The sequence below is a fragment of the Glycine max genome, chromosome 5, assembly GCF_000004515.6.
Source record: "Glycine max cultivar Williams 82 chromosome 5, Glycine_max_v4.0, whole genome shotgun sequence".
Taxonomy (NCBI): Eukaryota; Viridiplantae; Streptophyta; class Magnoliopsida; order Fabales; family Fabaceae; genus Glycine; species Glycine max.
Genome location: NC_038241.2, coordinates 33630813 through 33649636, shown reverse-complemented (window position 1 = coordinate 33649636; position 18824 = coordinate 33630813). Strand labels below are relative to the sequence as shown.

The 18824-nt window shown below is 28.0% G+C and overlaps 1 protein-coding gene across 1 annotated transcript; it reads left to right on the top strand.

Moving 5' to 3' along the window:
• LOC100818416 (probable inositol transporter 2) lies at positions 1 to 6614 on the top strand. Its single transcript, XM_003524103.5, has 6 exons — positions 1 to 354; positions 483 to 553; positions 2626 to 2961; positions 3590 to 3697; positions 3805 to 4401; positions 5959 to 6614. The coding sequence occupies exons 1-6, from the start codon at positions 222 to 224 to the stop codon at positions 6454 to 6456; spliced, it is 1743 nt and encodes a 580-aa protein (XP_003524151.1). The 5' UTR covers positions 1 to 221; the 3' UTR covers positions 6457 to 6614.
• Positions 6615 to 18824: the final 12210 nt, after the last annotated feature.

The window sequence follows — 18824 nt, the reverse complement described above, 5'->3', positions numbered from 1 at the left end:
TCATCCTAGCCATTTCCTCTATAAATGCCGCTTCCATCACACATATCTTGACTTCTCCGATGACTCATTCGCTAATTTCACCAATTTCTATTTTCATAACTTTCTCTGCAGTCTCTTCACCTTTATGTTAATGATATTATGTGTTTAGAGAGAAAGAGAACAAGCATAGTTGAGCTTGATTGTGTTCTTCAACATTAGAACAAGAAAAGAAAGACAACAACATGGAAGGAGGAGGAGTAGAAGTTGATGCCTCTGCTTTCAGAGAATGCTTGTCTCTGTCATGGAAAAATCCTTACGTTCTTCGCCTTGCTTTTTCTGCTGGAATTGGTGGCCTTCTCTTTGGCTATGACACTGGTAAGTTTCATAGCCTCTATCACCTTCTAACTACTCTCTCTGTTTTCCTCTGCTTTTAATTCACCTATAAAACACCCATTTCTCTGTATCACTCTCTCTGTTTTCCTCTGGATTTGCATCTTTTGTAGGAGTCATATCTGGGGCTATTTTATATATCAGAGATGATTTCAAAGCAGTGGATAGGAAGACTTGGCTTCAGGTACTGTTCATCTCCAAAGCTGTGTCTTAGGCTAAAACGAAGCCAATAATCTCTACCCATCGTTCAATTCTTCTTCTTTTTTTTTTCACAAGAAACTTGATACTTATGCCCCTTACCTTGGCCACGACCACATGACTCTACTTGTGTACAAAATAGGGTCCATTCCGAAACTGAAAGAATCATTTTTAAATAATTATTTGGTTTTTATGCAAACTCTTCACATCTTGGTGATAACCATGTTTTCTATCAAATAAAAAATAATTATGTTTGAATACTGTGTTCAGGTCTCAACTAATCACATACAATTAATTGGATAACAAAGGAGGTTTTGTTTTCATGCGCACAGAAACAAAAAATGACACTTACATGGATTAAGAAAATATTCCAAGTAATATTGAAAGTAAAACCTTTTCTTCTTGAATTTTTTTTTTAAAATCAAATGCTTGTATTCTTCATTTGATATTTTATTTTAAAGATATACTATAACGATTAACGACACGTTAAAATTTAAATATATCGAAAAAGGAGCGACAATTTGTGTGTGTGTGTATATATATATATATATATATATATATATATATATATTATGAGCATAATTTCTCATTAAAAAAATTGTATGGTTTAAGGTTCAGAAGTGTATATGAAAATGATTTTAAACTTCTATATAATTTATTTTCCTTTTATGGAAACAAATCACAGTTGCTTTCATATTTTCCATGTTGGCTGGTATTAGTTTTGGAAGTTTAGGCCTCTGTCAGGCTGTACGCTAATGTTGTAAACATTAAGTCGGTGCAGCAAAGGTGTGGTCCTGGCACGCAGTTCAAAAGTCGGCACCGTTTTTTTCACCCTATAAACATACCAATTTTGATCTCTATCATGTACTCTTGGGTTTGTTTGGAATGTTTGAAAATAAAAGGAAAGAAAATTGAAAGAAAAAAAATCATATAATAATATTTAATTTTTTTTTTATAAAAGAGAAAATGAAATAAAATAAAAAAAATTGATTTTTATAAGTAAAAGTTAAATTTTTTTCTTCCAATTTAAACTTTAAAGTTTTCTTTCCTCTCTTATTTTTTTTTTTATCTGTCAAACATAGGGTGATGTTCTAATATTATGGAATACTATGGTAGTTATGTAAGAGAATAAGTTGATTTTATTTTATTATATATATAGCATTTATTTTATTTTATACCAAATTGTATTCAACCTCTCATTTAGAAAGAAAGAATATGAGGTTTATTCTGTCAAAAAAAAATGAAAGAGAATAAGTATGATTTAGAGTTAATAGTTTATCTACTTTCATTAACATATTTCTTTTAATTAGAATATGTAGTCACCAATACTATGAAGTTAATGATCATTAATTAGAATATAAACAAGATATTACTGTTTAACTAAAATTTTTTTTTGTTAATTTATCATTCTTTTGGGAGAAAAAAAATTCAAAAGTTATGATTATACAAATTAGTGTTGTAACAAAAAGAAGTGTAATAGAAGACTTGGAAATTGCATCATATTGTGACTTTTATAATATCTTTAACCAATTACTTAAATCATTTGTTTACAACAAAAAAAACCTAATTATTTTGTTGTAAAATAAATAAATTCATGCATGAGAGTCTAAAGAGATTTTGTATTATTATTCAATTATAAATTATCTAAATATATTATATTTTATAAGAATTACCTTAAAATCTTAGCACTTACTGTACATAGAAATTAAACCTTGTTTTAATTTTCCTAATATACCTATTAGGTGCAATTATTAAGTGGCACAGTATCTTTTTACTAATCTTCCTATTTATTAAATTACTAAATTGTTAACTACTTTTTATGTTTTCATGATATTAATAAAAAAATAATTATAAGGAGATATATAATGTTACTGGATTCAATAATTTTAAATTACTTTTGTTAGGACCACAAAAAAGTAACCTAAAAGAAAATGATGTTTATCAGCTGAATTTAGCTTAATTAATTGAATAGAATGCGTATAATTGTAAACAACTTGATACCTCTTTTCTGTTGCAATGGATAAAAAAAATGATGTTTGAGAATACTTGATAATACAGGAAGCCATAGTGAGTATGGCTCTTGCTGGAGCAATCGTAGGAGCTGCAGTTGGTGGGTGGATTAACGATCGATTTGGAAGGAGAAAAGCTATTCTTCTTGCAGACACACTCTTCTTTATTGGCTCTGCTGTCATGGCTGCCGCTACCAATCCATCTATTCTCATTGTTGGTCGAGTTTTCGTTGGCCTTGGTGTTGGAATGGCCTCAATGGCATCTCCCTTATACATCTCTGAAGCTTCTCCAACTAGAGTTCGAGGTGCTTTAGTTAGTCTCAATGGCTTTCTCATAACTGGAGGACAATTCCTCTCCTACCTCATCAACTTGGCCTTCACAAAAGTCAGAAACTATGCATTATCTCTTCACTACTTTTTTGTTGACTATATAGTATGTTTAACTTCGCATGCATGCATGCACACACATTTAGGTATTTAGGTATAAAGATGTACCTATTAAAAAGAATTTGGGCCATATAACATGTATAAATGAATGGTCATGATTAAAAGATTTTAACCATTAACTATAAGAACTAATGATTAATACCTATTTGAGAAAAAAAAAACTATACACTCACAATGTAAAATAATTATAAATCATATATAGGAGTTAATGTTTACCTAATGCGGGAAGATCAAGAAAGTTGATAACTAAAGTCTCGATGAAATATCATCCAATCACAAATTATTATTTATAATAAATTTGTTGATTTTTATAAAAATTACTTTAAAATTTATGTCAATAATAACTTGTGATTAAATGTCAATGCATCATCATTAAATTATTTTATTTCTCTCATACTCATATTAAAAAAACAGTTCTCTCATTTGATACATGTCGAATGTATGTATCTATATTCTTTTGAGGTGATTACACTTATTTCAACTTTTTAAATACATTATTTTCTAGAATAGGTTATTGGTCCAAACTAGTGTTACATACCTTAATTGTTTGATGATCATTATTTCAGGCACCAGGAACATGGAGATGGATGTTAGGAGCAGCAGTAGTACCAGCCCTGATACAAATCGTATTAATGATGATGCTGCCAGAATCACCGCGTTGGCTGTTCCGAAAGGTACCATCATCTATCATAATTCATATTTGTATGTAGTCAAATTTTTTTTCCATACAATAGCTGTATCATTTCTTGCCATTCTTTTTTGGGTTTCTATTGAATAACAGGGAAGAGAAGAAGAGGGTAAAGAAATTCTAAGGAAGATTTATCCACCCCAGGAAGTTGAAGCAGAAATTAATACTTTGAGGGAATCAGTTGAAATAGAAATCAAGGAAGCAGAGGCCACAGATAACATCAGCATAGTCAAAATGCTGAAAACTAAAACTGTGAGAAGAGGTTTGTATGCAGGAATGGGCCTTCAAATTTTCCAACAGTTTGTGGGGATCAACACTGTGATGTACTACAGTCCTACCATAGTTCAGTTAGCTGGTTTTGCATCCAACCGAACAGCACTTCTTCTGTCACTAGTCACATCTGGTCTCAATGCATTTGGTTCTATTTTGAGTATATACTTCATAGACAGAACAGGGAGGAAAAAGCTTGTGTTGTTCAGTTTGTGTGGTGTTGTGTTCTCCCTTGTTGTTCTAACCGTTGTGTTCCATCAGAGTACAACTCACTCCCCAATGGTTAGTGCACTCGAAACCTCTCACTTCAATAACACTTGCCCGGATTACCATTCAGCTGCGAACCCTGGTGGATGGGATTGCATGAAGTGCCTGAAGGCTTCTCCAAATTGTGGCTTCTGTGCTTCTGGAGCCAATAAGGTAAACTTGTCCTATTATCATATGAATTTGTTTAGGCTTAATGACACTTTTTGATTCATTTTGTTTTTCGGTTGTTTGGTTTTGGTACATTAAATTTTAAAAATTTTATTTTAATATTTTATATTTTCAAAATGTATTATTTTTGTCATTTTTTTAATTTTTCGTTAGAAACATTAATATTTAAATTTTAAAATGGTTTAATGTCACTTTTGATCGATTATGTTTTAAAGTTGTTTTACTTTGGTAAATTATGTTTTAAAATTTTCATTCTAATTTTTTATGTTTTTAAAATGTATCGTTTGGGTCATTTTTTTAATTTTTGATTAGAAACTTTGTGTCTGTTTGCATTTTGAATTTTAGAAAAATTAAGTTAGCATAGTGACAACAAAAAATTATCACTATCTTTTTTATCTAAAAAATTAAAAATTACTAAGTAAATGAAGAAAAGATGGATTTAAAATCAGGAACAATAAAAACTTTCATTCTCATATTATTATTAGTATTATTCTCTTCATTTAATTTAATTATTTAATAAAGATAATAATTTCATCCACCAATTATTCTCAATCACAACGAACAAGGCTTTATTTTCCTTTCATCGCTTTGCCTCTAGTCGTCGGCCCAAAAAAATGTTCCGCCCCAACTTCCATCTTTGTCACAACCTCCTTACTTGGCCAGAATTTTCAATGGTTCCAACAAGATTATGTGTTGACAATGCTCAATCTGTGTGGTGCTGTATTTTTTACCTTTTTAGATCGGGAAGAGATGGGAGAAGATGATAACTTTTTTAGTTATTTGATTTTTTAGAATAAAAGAAAGATAATGAGAGTTTTCAACGATCACTATGTAAACTTAATTATTTTAAAAAGTTTAATATTATTTTTGATTCATTATGTTTTACAATAATTTTGCTTTGATGCATTAAACTTTAAATGTTTCATTCTAATTTTTTATGTTTTTGAAATGTATTATTTTGGTCATTTTTTAAAATATAGAAGTTAATAAAACACTAACATTTATAACAAAATATTAAAAAAAAGATCAAAATAATACATTTTAAAAATATAAAGAATTAGAATAAAACTTTTAAAATTTAATTTACCAAAATAAAATAATTATGAAACATAATCAACTAAAAGTAATATTAAAGCATTTGCTTATTATATTCGCAAATAAGCTAATTAGACCGTGAAAGTATTCTATCTTGCAACTTGTTTCTTGAGTTTATTTATTACAAGTTAGTCACCAATATTACAAAATTTGTATTCACTACACTCAATAGTATCAACCTAGTGGTAGAGGTTTGAACAATATAAATGAGGTCATAAGTTCTAACTTCTGTGTAATAATTGTACACTAAAAAACTTGTACCAAATTAGTCATTTTCTTTGTCACATTTTAATCCCTTTGATTGAGAAGGATTAAGTTTAAATTTTGGTAAATTCGTGAACTAAACTCTTATATTGATCAACTCTGGGATCTAAGTTGTTTATTTATCGAAAAAAAATGCTATAATCTTTATCATTGAGTTGTAACACTTGTACAAATTGTGTGCAGCTCTTACCTGGGGCATGTTTGATCTCCAATGACACCACAAAAGATCAGTGCCATGAAGAAGATAGACTATGGTACACCGTGGGGTGTCCTAGTAAATTTGGATGGCTTGCAATAGTAGGGCTTGCACTCTACATCATATTCTTCTCACCTGGGATGGGAACTGTGCCATGGGTTGTCAACTCTGAGATTTATCCCCTAAGATATCGAGGAATATGTGGAGGAATGGCATCCACATCCAATTGGGTCTCAAATCTTATTGTTGCTCAGTCCTTCCTATCATTGACACAAGCTATTGGGACCTCATGGACATTTATGATATTTATATTCATCACCATAGCTGCCATTATCTTTGTTATTATTTTCGTGCCCGAAACCAAAGGACTTCCAATGGAAGAAGTGGAGAAGATGTTGGAAGGAAGAGATCTCAACTTCAAGTTTTGGCAGAGAAGTTCTCACTGTGGAGAAGAAGTACCACCACAAAAGACTCAATCAAATTAAGTCTATTGTGTTGCATCATTTGTAATATTGGAGTATTAACTAAAGAAGTATAGGTAATAAAATCGTAGAATGTAGCTATTAGATTCTAAGTATATACAATAAAATCGTAGAATGTAGCTATTAGATTCTAAGTATATACAATATCTTGTTTGTGTGAATTTTTTTCTTATCAACAAATATTATTTTGTTAATTTTGTTACAAATTAAATATTATTTGAAAGAATTCAATTCTTTAACTTTTTCCCCTTCTTTTATCCTTCTCCGACCAATAAGCCAAACTGACTTATATTATATCTTCTAATGTTCCAACTTGTTATTTGGGACTTTTCTGAAGGACCAAAGAATTTTATTTTATGAAAGAGCAGATGAAAATTCATTAAGGAAAACAGTCGGCTACTGTTATTACATCTGGCATAAGCCGGGGAGGTAAGGAAAGGTGGAAGCTCCTCCACACACAGAATCTGACTTAGTAGAAAATAAGATTAGTTATCAATTTACTTCCTAAATTATTTTAAACAGTTTAATATGATATCTAAATTTTTAAAAGATTTAATTTAATCCTCAAATTTTTAAAAATAAATCAATTTGATCTCAAATTTTTAAAAGTTCAATTTGATTTTTAAATTTTTAAGAACTTAAGGACTAAAATGAATCATTTAAAATAATTTAGAGGATCAAATTAATATATTTTTAAAAACTTGAGGAATAATTTAATTTTTAAAAAAATTAGAAATCAAAGTGAACGTTTTAAAAATTTAGAGAACAAATTAAATCATTTAAAATAATTTGAAAATTAAATTGATAATTAAACCTAAAAAAGATAAGTTTTTTTTTCTGTTACTAGTACAAAATAAGTTTTAATTTTTCTATAATCCTCTACTTCTCTTCCCAATTAAATTTGACATATTTCACTTATTATATTCGTGAAACATTAATTACATAATTCTGACTGTTTAATTACATGAATATACTGATCTGAACATAATGGTATTTGAAAAAAGACATTTCTTTGATATCATGTTGAAGCAGTTTTGAATACACATTACATATTCTCGCCTCATTTCTCTCTAGACAAAAAAAAATCCTCTTTTTGTTTGTTTTCACAGATATGTATGATGGATTGCTAGTTTTTTCTTCTTCTTTTTTTCCCCTATCTAATGCCACGTTCGAACCACATTCCAATGGTTGAGTTATTGGCAAATCACAAAACTACAACTAACATGGTTGATTACAACTTCATGACTAGTCGTTAATATTAGTATAATTTATTTGATACCGATATTTGAAGTTATTATATTTAGGATATGCTTTGTAATTATAGTGAATAACAACAAAAAGAAAAAGGGGTCATGTAACCTTTGCCGATATATCAATTTTAAAACGTGCGTATCTGATATTTCACTATTCAAAACATTCTTATGTTAAAAAATCTTCATTCCAGCAACATGATAATTATATTTTGAAAAGAAAAAACTAAATTGTGTAAGTGCACTAAAAAGTGAGTCCTGTAAAGAGGGTAAATTTGTTTTTATTTTTAAATCAGAGGTATTAAATGCTTTTAGAAGTTAAAGAAGTGACATGTGTCAATAAGTGAATAAAAGGATTTATAAGAAGAATTAGAAAGATATACCAATAACTCAACAAGATAGTCAAAAGAAGCAAGATTTTTTATTCTTTTTTTGTCAAAAGAAGCTAGATTTGGGAGTAGTATAGTAGGACACAGGAAAACAAGATTCTCTACCCAACTGCAGATTTGGTTGGGCTCAAATTTATGAATTCTGCTCTCCTCGTGGGATGCCGTGACTAAGGTGGTTAAATATTAAATGTTATTTTTAGTTTAGTATGTTTTAGTATTTTTTTTTTAATTTTAGCACATTAAATTTTAGAAACTGTATTTTGATCATTTATGTTTTCAAAAATTTTATTTTAATATTTTATATTTTTAAAAGTTGTATTTTGATCTTTTCTTTTGATTTTTGTTTGCAAACATTAGTGTAATATTAATTTTTAAATGATTAATTTGAAATCATCATTATGATGTTCGATTTGAAGCTTCTTATCACCGTCGCGACCCAACATTTTTATTCTATGCTAATGTTGGATCGTGGTGTGACTATGGGGTGACATGATGATATTGTTTAATAAATAGATGTTACAAATCTAATGTGTGTTGTAGATGATGATTGTAGTGATGAGAAAGTTGTAAATTTGAGTGAACGGTGGTTGCATAATTTATGTTGTAGGGGCTATAGATTTTGCCGAAAGAAAAGGAGGAAAATAAGTAATTGAATGCATTTGAAAAAGATAATTGTAGTTTTTAGTCACCACTATTTTAAATTAATTTTTCAAAATTTAAAATTAACTACATACTAATGTTTGCTAAAGGTTTTAAGTATTTTTCTGTTTTTATTTTCAAATTAAACAGAAAATAAGAGTAAAAATACATTTATTTAAAATTTAGAAAACATTTTCTTTAAAAATATTTTTAAAAGCAAGCCCAAAACTAAAAATAACAAATAAACATTTTTGGTCTTTTCTAAAAAAATGAAAACATGATAACATCTTAGAGTAATTTTTTTTCAATACATATTTTTTAAATCTTGAAAACTTAAAAATAAAAATTATTTTCAAAAAATGAAAACAAAAAATAAATATTCAAATCAAGAGTCACCTAGGCAAATGATCAAAATAAAAATCATTTTCAAAAAAGAATCAAAATAAAATTTTTAAAAATATAAAAGATAAAAATAAAACTTTTAAAACTTAATGTATTAAAATGAAATAATACTAAAACATAATGTATGAAAAGTAATATTTAATTTTAAAAAAATACATTATATATGTAAGGCCGAATCCCACCAATGTATAAGTTTTAAAAACTCAACAAGTGATATTAAATTATTGGGTCAATAGTTAAATTGATAGGTCTTGAAAAATAATTAAGAATTTCCGACAATGAAGATTGTTATGACAGTTATCCAACCACTTAACCAATCGGGTCACACCGGTTCCTACCGATTCGATAGCGTGTTCGATCCCAAGAAAACTCGGCTCAGTTATCCCTCCGATCATATTTTTAAAACTATGCGCACCAAAACGTGAGGTCATGGACGAAATTATGGTTAAAAGATATTAAAATGCTTTGCACACGTTGGTGGTATAACTAGGAATCTTTATTTGAATTTTATTCGCAATAATAAAGAATAAAGTAGATTGAAGATTAATAAAGCATTCCAATCGTTTAGTTAGTAGTGGAGGAAAAAATGCATACGATAAGAATAATAAGCATTGAAAAACATTGAGTCTTCAATTATATGCTGCTTTGAATAAGGCTATAAAATAGAGGTTTATATTGACATGTCTTTACTTGATTATTCTCTTTCATTAACTTAATGATATTTCAAATCAATTAAATTTGTCACTTTGCCAGCTTAAGGAAGAATAGTGTGTGGCTTTATTATGTGATATCACTGATCTGTGAATCGTATTATGATGAATTATCCAAAGTTACCTCTATGATGAGACCCCAGTATAATTCAGAAAGAAACAGAAAAGAACAATAAAGTCAAAAGTATTGTTCACTTGATAGAATCATTTCCGAAATTGAACTTTGTCTCTTATTCAAAACAATGGTATAATGCTTTTCACCCCATACTCACTCCCGCAAACACATTACCAAAATGGATCGTTTAGGATGCCAATTCACGCATAGAAAATTCAAACTTTAATAGTTCGAGCCACCTGCCAAATAATTAGAGAAGAAAAGAGAATATAGCTCACGGCTTGAAACTCACTGACCTATATATATATATATATATGATGAGTACTCACCTACATATATGCATGTAAATAATTGTTGTTCAGTATCATTTGGGTAAATTTTTATTCTATTTGTATTATTTGGATAAAAAATTAGCCTATACGTCTCCCGTTTGGACTGCATGGATCATCGTTTTCGCATTAATTAATAACAATTTATTGCGTTTTGATAACGCTGGATATCACTTTCCTTGGATTTGATTCTTCTTCTTCTTTCTTGCTCGATATATATCATCTATCATCTATATATCAGAGTAAGGACACAGGGAACCAACCTAGATGGGGGACTGGGGGAGTACCTAGACCCATATATAGTTTTTGTTAGGGTATTATTGAAAGTGCAGATCATGTTTGTTCTTTGCCTAAAAATTTCACCACCTCACAGTTTTACAATCAAACAAATTTTTTACTTTTTGGGCGCTTCGTTAAGCCCAATAGTTTAATAGGGGGTTTGCAATAATAGGTTCATTAGGGCTATAACTCCCATTGTACCATCTCTTTCTCCTCTTCCATATCTTACTAATTTTCAGACCATTATTTATCTGTCTTTTAGGCAAAGCCACAGTTTTTTTTAAAAGATAATGAAAAGTGCTAACCAATGTTCTTTATAAGAATACGGGTTAAAGAAGTGAAAGTAAAAAAAAATATATTGAGATTTGTAAAAATACGTTTTTTTATGATTTTAAAATTAATGTACTCTTGTATGCACACACACAAATTAAACTAAAAATTGAAAATCCATTTTAAAAAATTCAAAACTTGTATTTGTTATTGTATTTTTTTTGTTTTTGAATCTTGAGTGTCAATTTGATAAGGTTTAATTTCTTCGATTAATAACTAACTGTCACAAATTAATCTACAATTCACCCTACTATAATATTATAGATTAGTACATGGTGTAACTTTCCCAGCTGCAAACTAAAGAAACAACTAAAAAAACTTAGGCAATAAAGAAATACTTTTGATTTTTTTTATAAAAATAATGAAATAGTTATTTACTAGTTCTCTTAGAGTTTAAATAATTGCAAGTTAATCCCTAGCCAAGTTTAGGAAATTACAAAAATATCCCTAATATATAGAAAAAAAAATAGGACGTAAGATAATGTTTTGTGAAATAAATTGAAATCAAGTATAAAATAACAATTTTAGAGAATTGAAGCGAAACAGAACGATCTTAATTTTAGTTGATAAACGATCTCAAGTTAAGATCAAAATTGTCAAATATGAATGGTCATATTTTGAATGTAAAACGTCTCAAATAAATACAAAGAATTTTAATTACTTGGATGTAGTTTATAAAAATGAGAACATATGCCTTTTTCCCTACGTTTTTATTTTTTTGCTAAATATTCACTTTTAATCACTAAACAGAATTATTAGCATTTTTTTTATCCCCTCTTCAATGTCTCTATAAAAAAAGCTAAAATTAAAGGAGTGTACATAATGCATGACCCTCGATTTCTCCTTTCTTTCCTCTTCAACCCCCAAGGATTAATTATACATACTTTTCCATTAGCCTGGCAGTGGAAACACTCCATGGTTCTTAATGCTTTTCTGACAACGTGCTTCTCGTTGGCCTTTATTAACCCACTAAAACGACATACACTATTGTAAGTGTAATAATTATATATATATATATATATATATATGCAAATAGTTGTAATATTGCTATTATTTCACATATATATGATCATTCATGAAAGGGACCAAACTCTATCTAAGGGGCACAACACATGGAGGAGCAAAACCTTCGGAATGAGCATACAATGCATTCTTCAAACCACCGGAGCGTGGTAGGGATACGCATATACCAACGGGATCGTCGCGAAATCGTGGCCACTATGGGCACACATGTTTCCCTCTCTGAATGTGGCTGGCACAGTACCAATAGCACCACCGCATTACTCTCTGTCAGTATTGTATCAGTAAATAAATTGTCCTTGCGATACATCTTGTCATTTTGTTAAAAAAATTATTAGAGGATATATGTCTTCAGTGTAAACATTATTTAATTATTTGATTAATTTTTCAATTATTAATATTAATTATGTAAATAAAAATATATAATATATCAATTAATGAATATTAGTCGTTATTTGGTCTTATTATATATGTGAGCATGCATGCTTATATATCATGGGTTGGACCAGCGGCGGACCTACACTATGGTGAGAGTGTGTACTTGTATCCTCTTATTTTTTAAAATTCATCAACAATTTTTTTTTTAAATTAAAAATTGTAAAAAAAATCTTATATTTTTGTATTTTATTTCATATATATTTATATAGTTGAACTCACTGATTTTATTTTTTATAATTTGTCCCCACTGACTTAAGGCCTTGGTTTCGCCACTCAGTTGGGATCATGGAGTTTATGCTATCCTTTAGTGTTTATAAAATTGTTATTTCATTAGATAATTTTAGTGTAACACGACATTTTGTGTGAAAAACTTAGGGTGTGTTTGGTTTGCATTTTCATTTTTTGTTTTTATTTTTTGAAAACTATTTTTATTTTCAAAAGATTAGAATTCTGAAAACATGTTTGGTTTAACTTCTTGTTTTCTGTTTTCAAGAAATAAAAACACTGAAAATGCGTTTTCAAAAGGAAATATATTTTTATATTTGCTTAAAATTATATTCTTTATCACCGTGTTTTCATTTTACCTAAAATGAGGTTCATGGTTTCAACTGAAAACGAGATTTTATTGTTTTTAGTTTTTGATTTGTTTGAGAAAATATTTTCCCTGAAAATAAAAACAGAAATCCAACTAAACATATTTCTACCATCATTTTCTATTTTTAATAAAAATAAAAATAAAAAACAATCAAATCAAACATCCTTTTAGTTGCTAGTTAGAAAATAATATTTTCTCATTTGGTGATTCAATTGAGCTAATAGAAGATGAATTTCATCTTTCACTTAAGATACTTTAACTCAATTGTTATTATTTGTCGTGAACATTCTAGAATATCATTTGTCATTAATTTGTCATCATTGTTGAATTGTACTAGTTTATATGATAAAAAAAGAATGAACTTAGCTTTGCAAGCATTACCTATGTCTGGAGGAATTTTAGGTCTCTAGCTACATTGCAAATAAAAATAAGGTTAGAATAGTTTTTTCCTCTAGTTTATTTTTTACTTTTTTTTATCGAATTTAAATTGGTTCTCTAATTTTTTAAATTAGTTTGATTTAATCCTCTAATCTTTTATGAGTTCAACTTGGTCTTTTAATTTTTAAAATCAATTCAACTTGATTTGGTTGTCTAAATTAATTTGAATAGTCATGTCATCTAAATTTGATCTTGGGATCTAGCTGTGTATTTTGTAACTATTTAAATTTATCACTAAGTGATTTTAAGCAATCACAAAGTATAATTCTTAGTACCGTTAATTTAATTTAAATGATAAGATTAAATTGAATCGATTTTAAAAATTAAAATAACAAATTGAATCCCTAAAAAATATAAAACTAAATCAAATCTAAAAATAAATTAAAGCAACAATAAATTAATTGAACCTAAAAATAAACATGACATGATATGGTCAACCTGCAATTCCCTCAGGGTTAGTTTCATAAAAACTGCAGGTTAGATGCATAAATATTAAATACAAGTGGAGCGCACTACACAGAAGCAAATACGATATAATATACTATATCCCAGCTTAGAAATACCTCCAAGAACGAAAAACTAAATTTGCATGATTTATACTATACCCTGGCTTGTATCTTCTAATTTACTTTTGTTTTCTGATTTCTAACGTTCTTTGTTCCTTTCCTCTTTTTCAACCTTTACTGTGTAATTACATTTTATTAGTCACGTGTCTCTGAGAGGACGATGTAAGAAATATTTAGCCAACATGAGTCTTCTCCAAGAATTTGGTCTTAAGAAATGGGATCTTCCTCCTGCGGCCGTTGAGTTGTTGAGGGCTACCTACGTGACGTGAATATATTTTCAGTGAATTTTCAAATATCATTATAGGGTGATGAAATTTTCCTGGAAATACCTATAGCTAGGCCAGTTATTTCTTAACTTAAAATCCGAGAAAAGAAAAGTAAAAACCAAATTTTAAAAAATGAAACTCACGGATCGACCGTAGTAAATTTGGAATTTGCAAAAGTGCATCTAATCAATTAATGCTCGCGAAAGAACTACTATTAATTTCTCTTTCGAACATGGGAAACACCATCTTAAATTAATTATTACTTGAACTTGAAGTCATGAATCTTGTGCACGACAACCTATTCACGGGAGTATAGGATAAGAATGGAGAAATATAGACAAATTAATCTACAGGATGGATACAAATAGGAGGGAGAACCCGCAAGTATACATATGTTCCTTAAAGAGAAAAGAGAATAAAGAGGTTCATAAATGATAAGAAAAAAGTATAAAGTGGTCATACTTCATATATCATATATATATAAAATAAAATAGAGTTTGTAAGTAAATAGGTCACATTTAAAAAGCTTGCATAACATTACATTTTTTTTTAAAAAAAAAAGTTGCATATAATAAAATTTTATTACTCTGTGTAAAAAATTATCCAACAGTAAATTATATATAGTATAGAACTTTAATTGATTTGAAATTAAAAAATGCATATGAGTGTCATATTATAATTAAGAATGCTCAAACTTAATTAGAGTAGTACCTCTAGTTTTATATATAAAAAAAAATAAACAGAATATAATATTCTTTTGTTTTAATTATATGAAATAGACTTATTTTCTAATTATTATGAAGTCTGCTCAAGAGACACTCACACATTTTTATATAAGTGGATGTAATTTTTTTAAAATTAAATTTTAGTGATTTTTTTATTTGTAACAATTTTGACATTTTAAAACTCATCATATTCAATAGCGGAAAAAAATTCATTAAATCAGGAATAATATAATTACATATAGTCCTTAGTTAAAATATTTAATTCTCTGAGTATTTTTAAAATAAAATATGTTATTATTAATTAAAATTAACTAATTTGACTATTTTATATGTTAATATTCATATATGGGTTTTGATGAATCTGTTATTTATTTCTTACATAAAGGATGAAAGATAGTATATTTCTCACCAAAAAAAAAAAAGTGTGACATTGACTCCTAGTAAATTCGGCATCATTGTTTGGATAAGAAAAGGGCATGTAACATTGACTCATGATGCAATTCAATTTATAATTTTGAAAGCTTGATACGAACCTCTTAATATGAGAAAATAGGTATTTATTCATTTATCATTATATGCAAAACAACCAAATTGTAGTTATCCACTTGAATTTCTATAGCATACAACAAAAAGTATCGTACGTCATTATTGAATGGTGCCCCTTACAAGATCCTTTCAACAGGAAAAATTGGGCCAAAGCCAAAGAAATTCGCTCCCCCTTTTCTTTTTCCCGTCTTTCTTTCTCTTTAATGAATACATTCGCTCTCTTTTGTAAAGGCGTTAACTTATGAGGCAAAGAACTTGTGATGAACCTTCTTATGGACCTAAAGTTCTTAAAGGTCACACACAATTAACCCCACAACTTTGCACCAAGCATTATGGAAATAATACAAGCCTTTACCTCATTCCTCCACCACTAGTGTAGCACTTTCTTGTCTTCGTTGTCATAAAACTTTGCCTGCGTTCTTAGCACTTCGCCATGAGGTCTCTTTCTTGCCCTATCAATTCTTCATGTGGAAAAATTCAAGACATTCCCTTATCCTTCTATTTTTATTACCCAAAACCATCAATGACGATTGGTTGCTGTCATTTTCTTTTCGTCTTTACCTAGTATAGAGTTAAAAATGTAGAAGACAAGTCGATTTTTTTGCTACAACGAAACCAACACACGTGGTTAATTAATTTCTTGTCATTTTGATATGACAAAAGTTACAGGATATATATAGCGAAAATTGTATGTATGTACGTAACGACTGAAAAATCAATTAACAGTGTGTATTAGAAATCCACTTACTCCAATAAGTAACAATGAATAGACAATTAACAGCATACACATATAAAACAAATGAACCATTTTTTTAAAAAAAGTAAATTCTAACCCGACGACTTTCTATTATAACTTTATAAAAATGAAGATTGTCACTTTGTTGTTGTTTTTTTAAGAGAAAAGTTTGTCAATTTGTTGACTTTATCTTCTTTAAGAAAGTTTGAAGAAATCATATTGTAGCATTGTCCGGGGGGTCTACATGGAGAGCAATGTGAGCAATTACGGTGATAACTTAGAATTTGGAGTTACTACGAGTCTAAAAAAATTGTATATAATTGGACAATATTTTTTATAAATGAATTAGAATCGTTGTCTCCTTTCATATATCATTTTTCATATCTTATATTAAATATGATGCGTGATTAAAAAGTATCACTCTTTAAGTTGTTAGTTTATTTTATGTATTATTACTACATTTTATAAACTATACGTTAAATGAATTTATAGTTTATTATGGCATCAAAATATAATAAACCTATGATAATGAGCAAATTTAAAGTGTTTATTTTTTTCAACAAGATAGAAATAAAAACTCAAACTCAAACTATAAAAAAAATTACTCGATATGTGATAAATTAAAATTTCAAACTTGGATAATAAAGCTTTCACACTCTCCTCTCCTATCAATTAGAGATTTTCAACATTCTATCTTCTCTTTATAATATGTGTATTTTCTTTTTAAAAGTTTATAATATGTGTATTTTACGCACTTTCTTTACAACTAGGCAGAAAATATATCCCAGTCATCTCAGACTTCCCTCCATTTATCTTTTTGTTACGTATATTTGACTTTCTTAACAACACGTCGATTTCAAATTAAAAATAATCTTATATTATAATTTATTTAATTTAATTACTTATCTTAAATTAAAAATATAGTTAATATGTTCAAGAATATTTGTTTATTATAAATATTAATTTTAATTTATTTATAAAATCAAAATATTTATTTATTATTAATTATAATTATAATCATATAAAATAAATATTCTTTTGATACATTTATTATGGCAGTTTTTTTTTAAAAAACCTTCAGTTTAATTCAGCTTGCACGGAGTGAAATTAGAAGTCACAATTTAGCTCATTCAATTTCATTTTAAATATATTTATTTTATATTTAATATAAATACAGTTCAATATATTCGATGAGTAACTCAGCTGATGAATATTGAATGGATGATGATTGACTACGTAACTCAATATCCTTGGCTCCTTGCCAAATTGATGATTGGGAAAATTGAACGCAATGCTTCATACATAGGATAGATATGTAAAAAAATTGGTTTTTTTAGTGGGTGTTTGGTTTAGTGTTCAAGAATTAATTCTAGGTCTAAAATTAATTTTGAATGTATTTTTAAATATTTTATTTAACATTAAAGAAGAACTCATAATTAATTTTAAATATAAAATTGATTTCAGGTTGAAGCAGTTTTAAATATTATCCAAAAATTTATAATAAATTTTATTCTTAACTTCATGTTATAATAAAATATTTAATCATAAATCACGTCATTTCAAAATTAATTTTAACCAAAATTAACTTTTAAAATTAATTTTATCAATATTTATCCAATCAAAAGCTCAATGTCACAATTCACGAGGGAAATGAGCTTAGGTAACGTGCAACAAGATTTCCAAAAATGGCAAACATATTAAATGGAAGAACTTGTGAACTCTTTTCGTTGTTTGGGTGAAGTGAAGAAGGTGTGAACAATTGCAGCTTGCTTGAGCGTATTACAGTTCCGGAACATCTTCATTTGACAATGAAATTGCACAAATATTTCTGCCCCCATAATTAATCAAATGTAAGGAAAATTAATTTGTGGATGCTATTGACAGTAATCGTGAGTTCTAGTTCTTCATTGATTGCGACAGGACTCAAATCAAACATATCAATTCTAGTGTTGTAATTATGGTTTTTAAAACAGGATCGGAGTGATCAGTTTGATCGAAATCAATCTAACGATATTAATCTTAAAAAAATAATAAATCCATAATTGGTTAATTGAATGTTAATAACTAATATCTCATAATACTTAGATTCATTTAAGAACTAATATCTCTTAATGCATATTTCTCTTAATGAGGACTCAAATTATAATAATTCGGTGTATATTATGAAAGGATAATTCTTTGTGCTAAATTATTGCATATAACTTATAACTACTTTATAACTTACAATTCTTTTTTATTTATTTCTTCTTTAATTTACTTGAAATTCCTTTTTACTTTTTATTATTATTTTAGAAATCCTTTTTACCGATAGTCTTATAGAAAAATCATCAAATCTTCATCATTTTTTTAATATAAATTTTAAATAGTATTGTTATCCTAATAATTTTTAAAATGATATACTTTTATAAATAAATTTAAGACTAAAATAGAATTTCGGTACCTTATTTATATTCTAAGTTTCAATTTATTATCTTATGTTTTAAATTTTTACTTTGATCTCTTATAGTATTTTCTATTAGAACAAATGTTATTTTGTTGGTTTTTTTACTAACAGTATCAAATTTAACTAACGTGTAATTTCTCATAATTTGTTAAGTG

Bases quoted from the DNA above. Each gene is read 5' to 3' on its own strand.
- LOC100818416 (XM_003524103.5), top strand. From the start codon at position 222: ATGGAAGGAGGAGGAGTAGAAGTTGATGCCTCTGCTTTCAGAGAATGC. The intron at 554-2,625 runs GTACTGTTCATC...TTGATAATACAG, and splicing joins ATAGGAAGACTTGGCTTCAG to GAAGCCATAGTGAGTATGGC. The intron at 2,962-3,589 runs GTCAGAAACTAT...TCATTATTTCAG, and splicing joins TCAACTTGGCCTTCACAAAA to GCACCAGGAACATGGAGATG.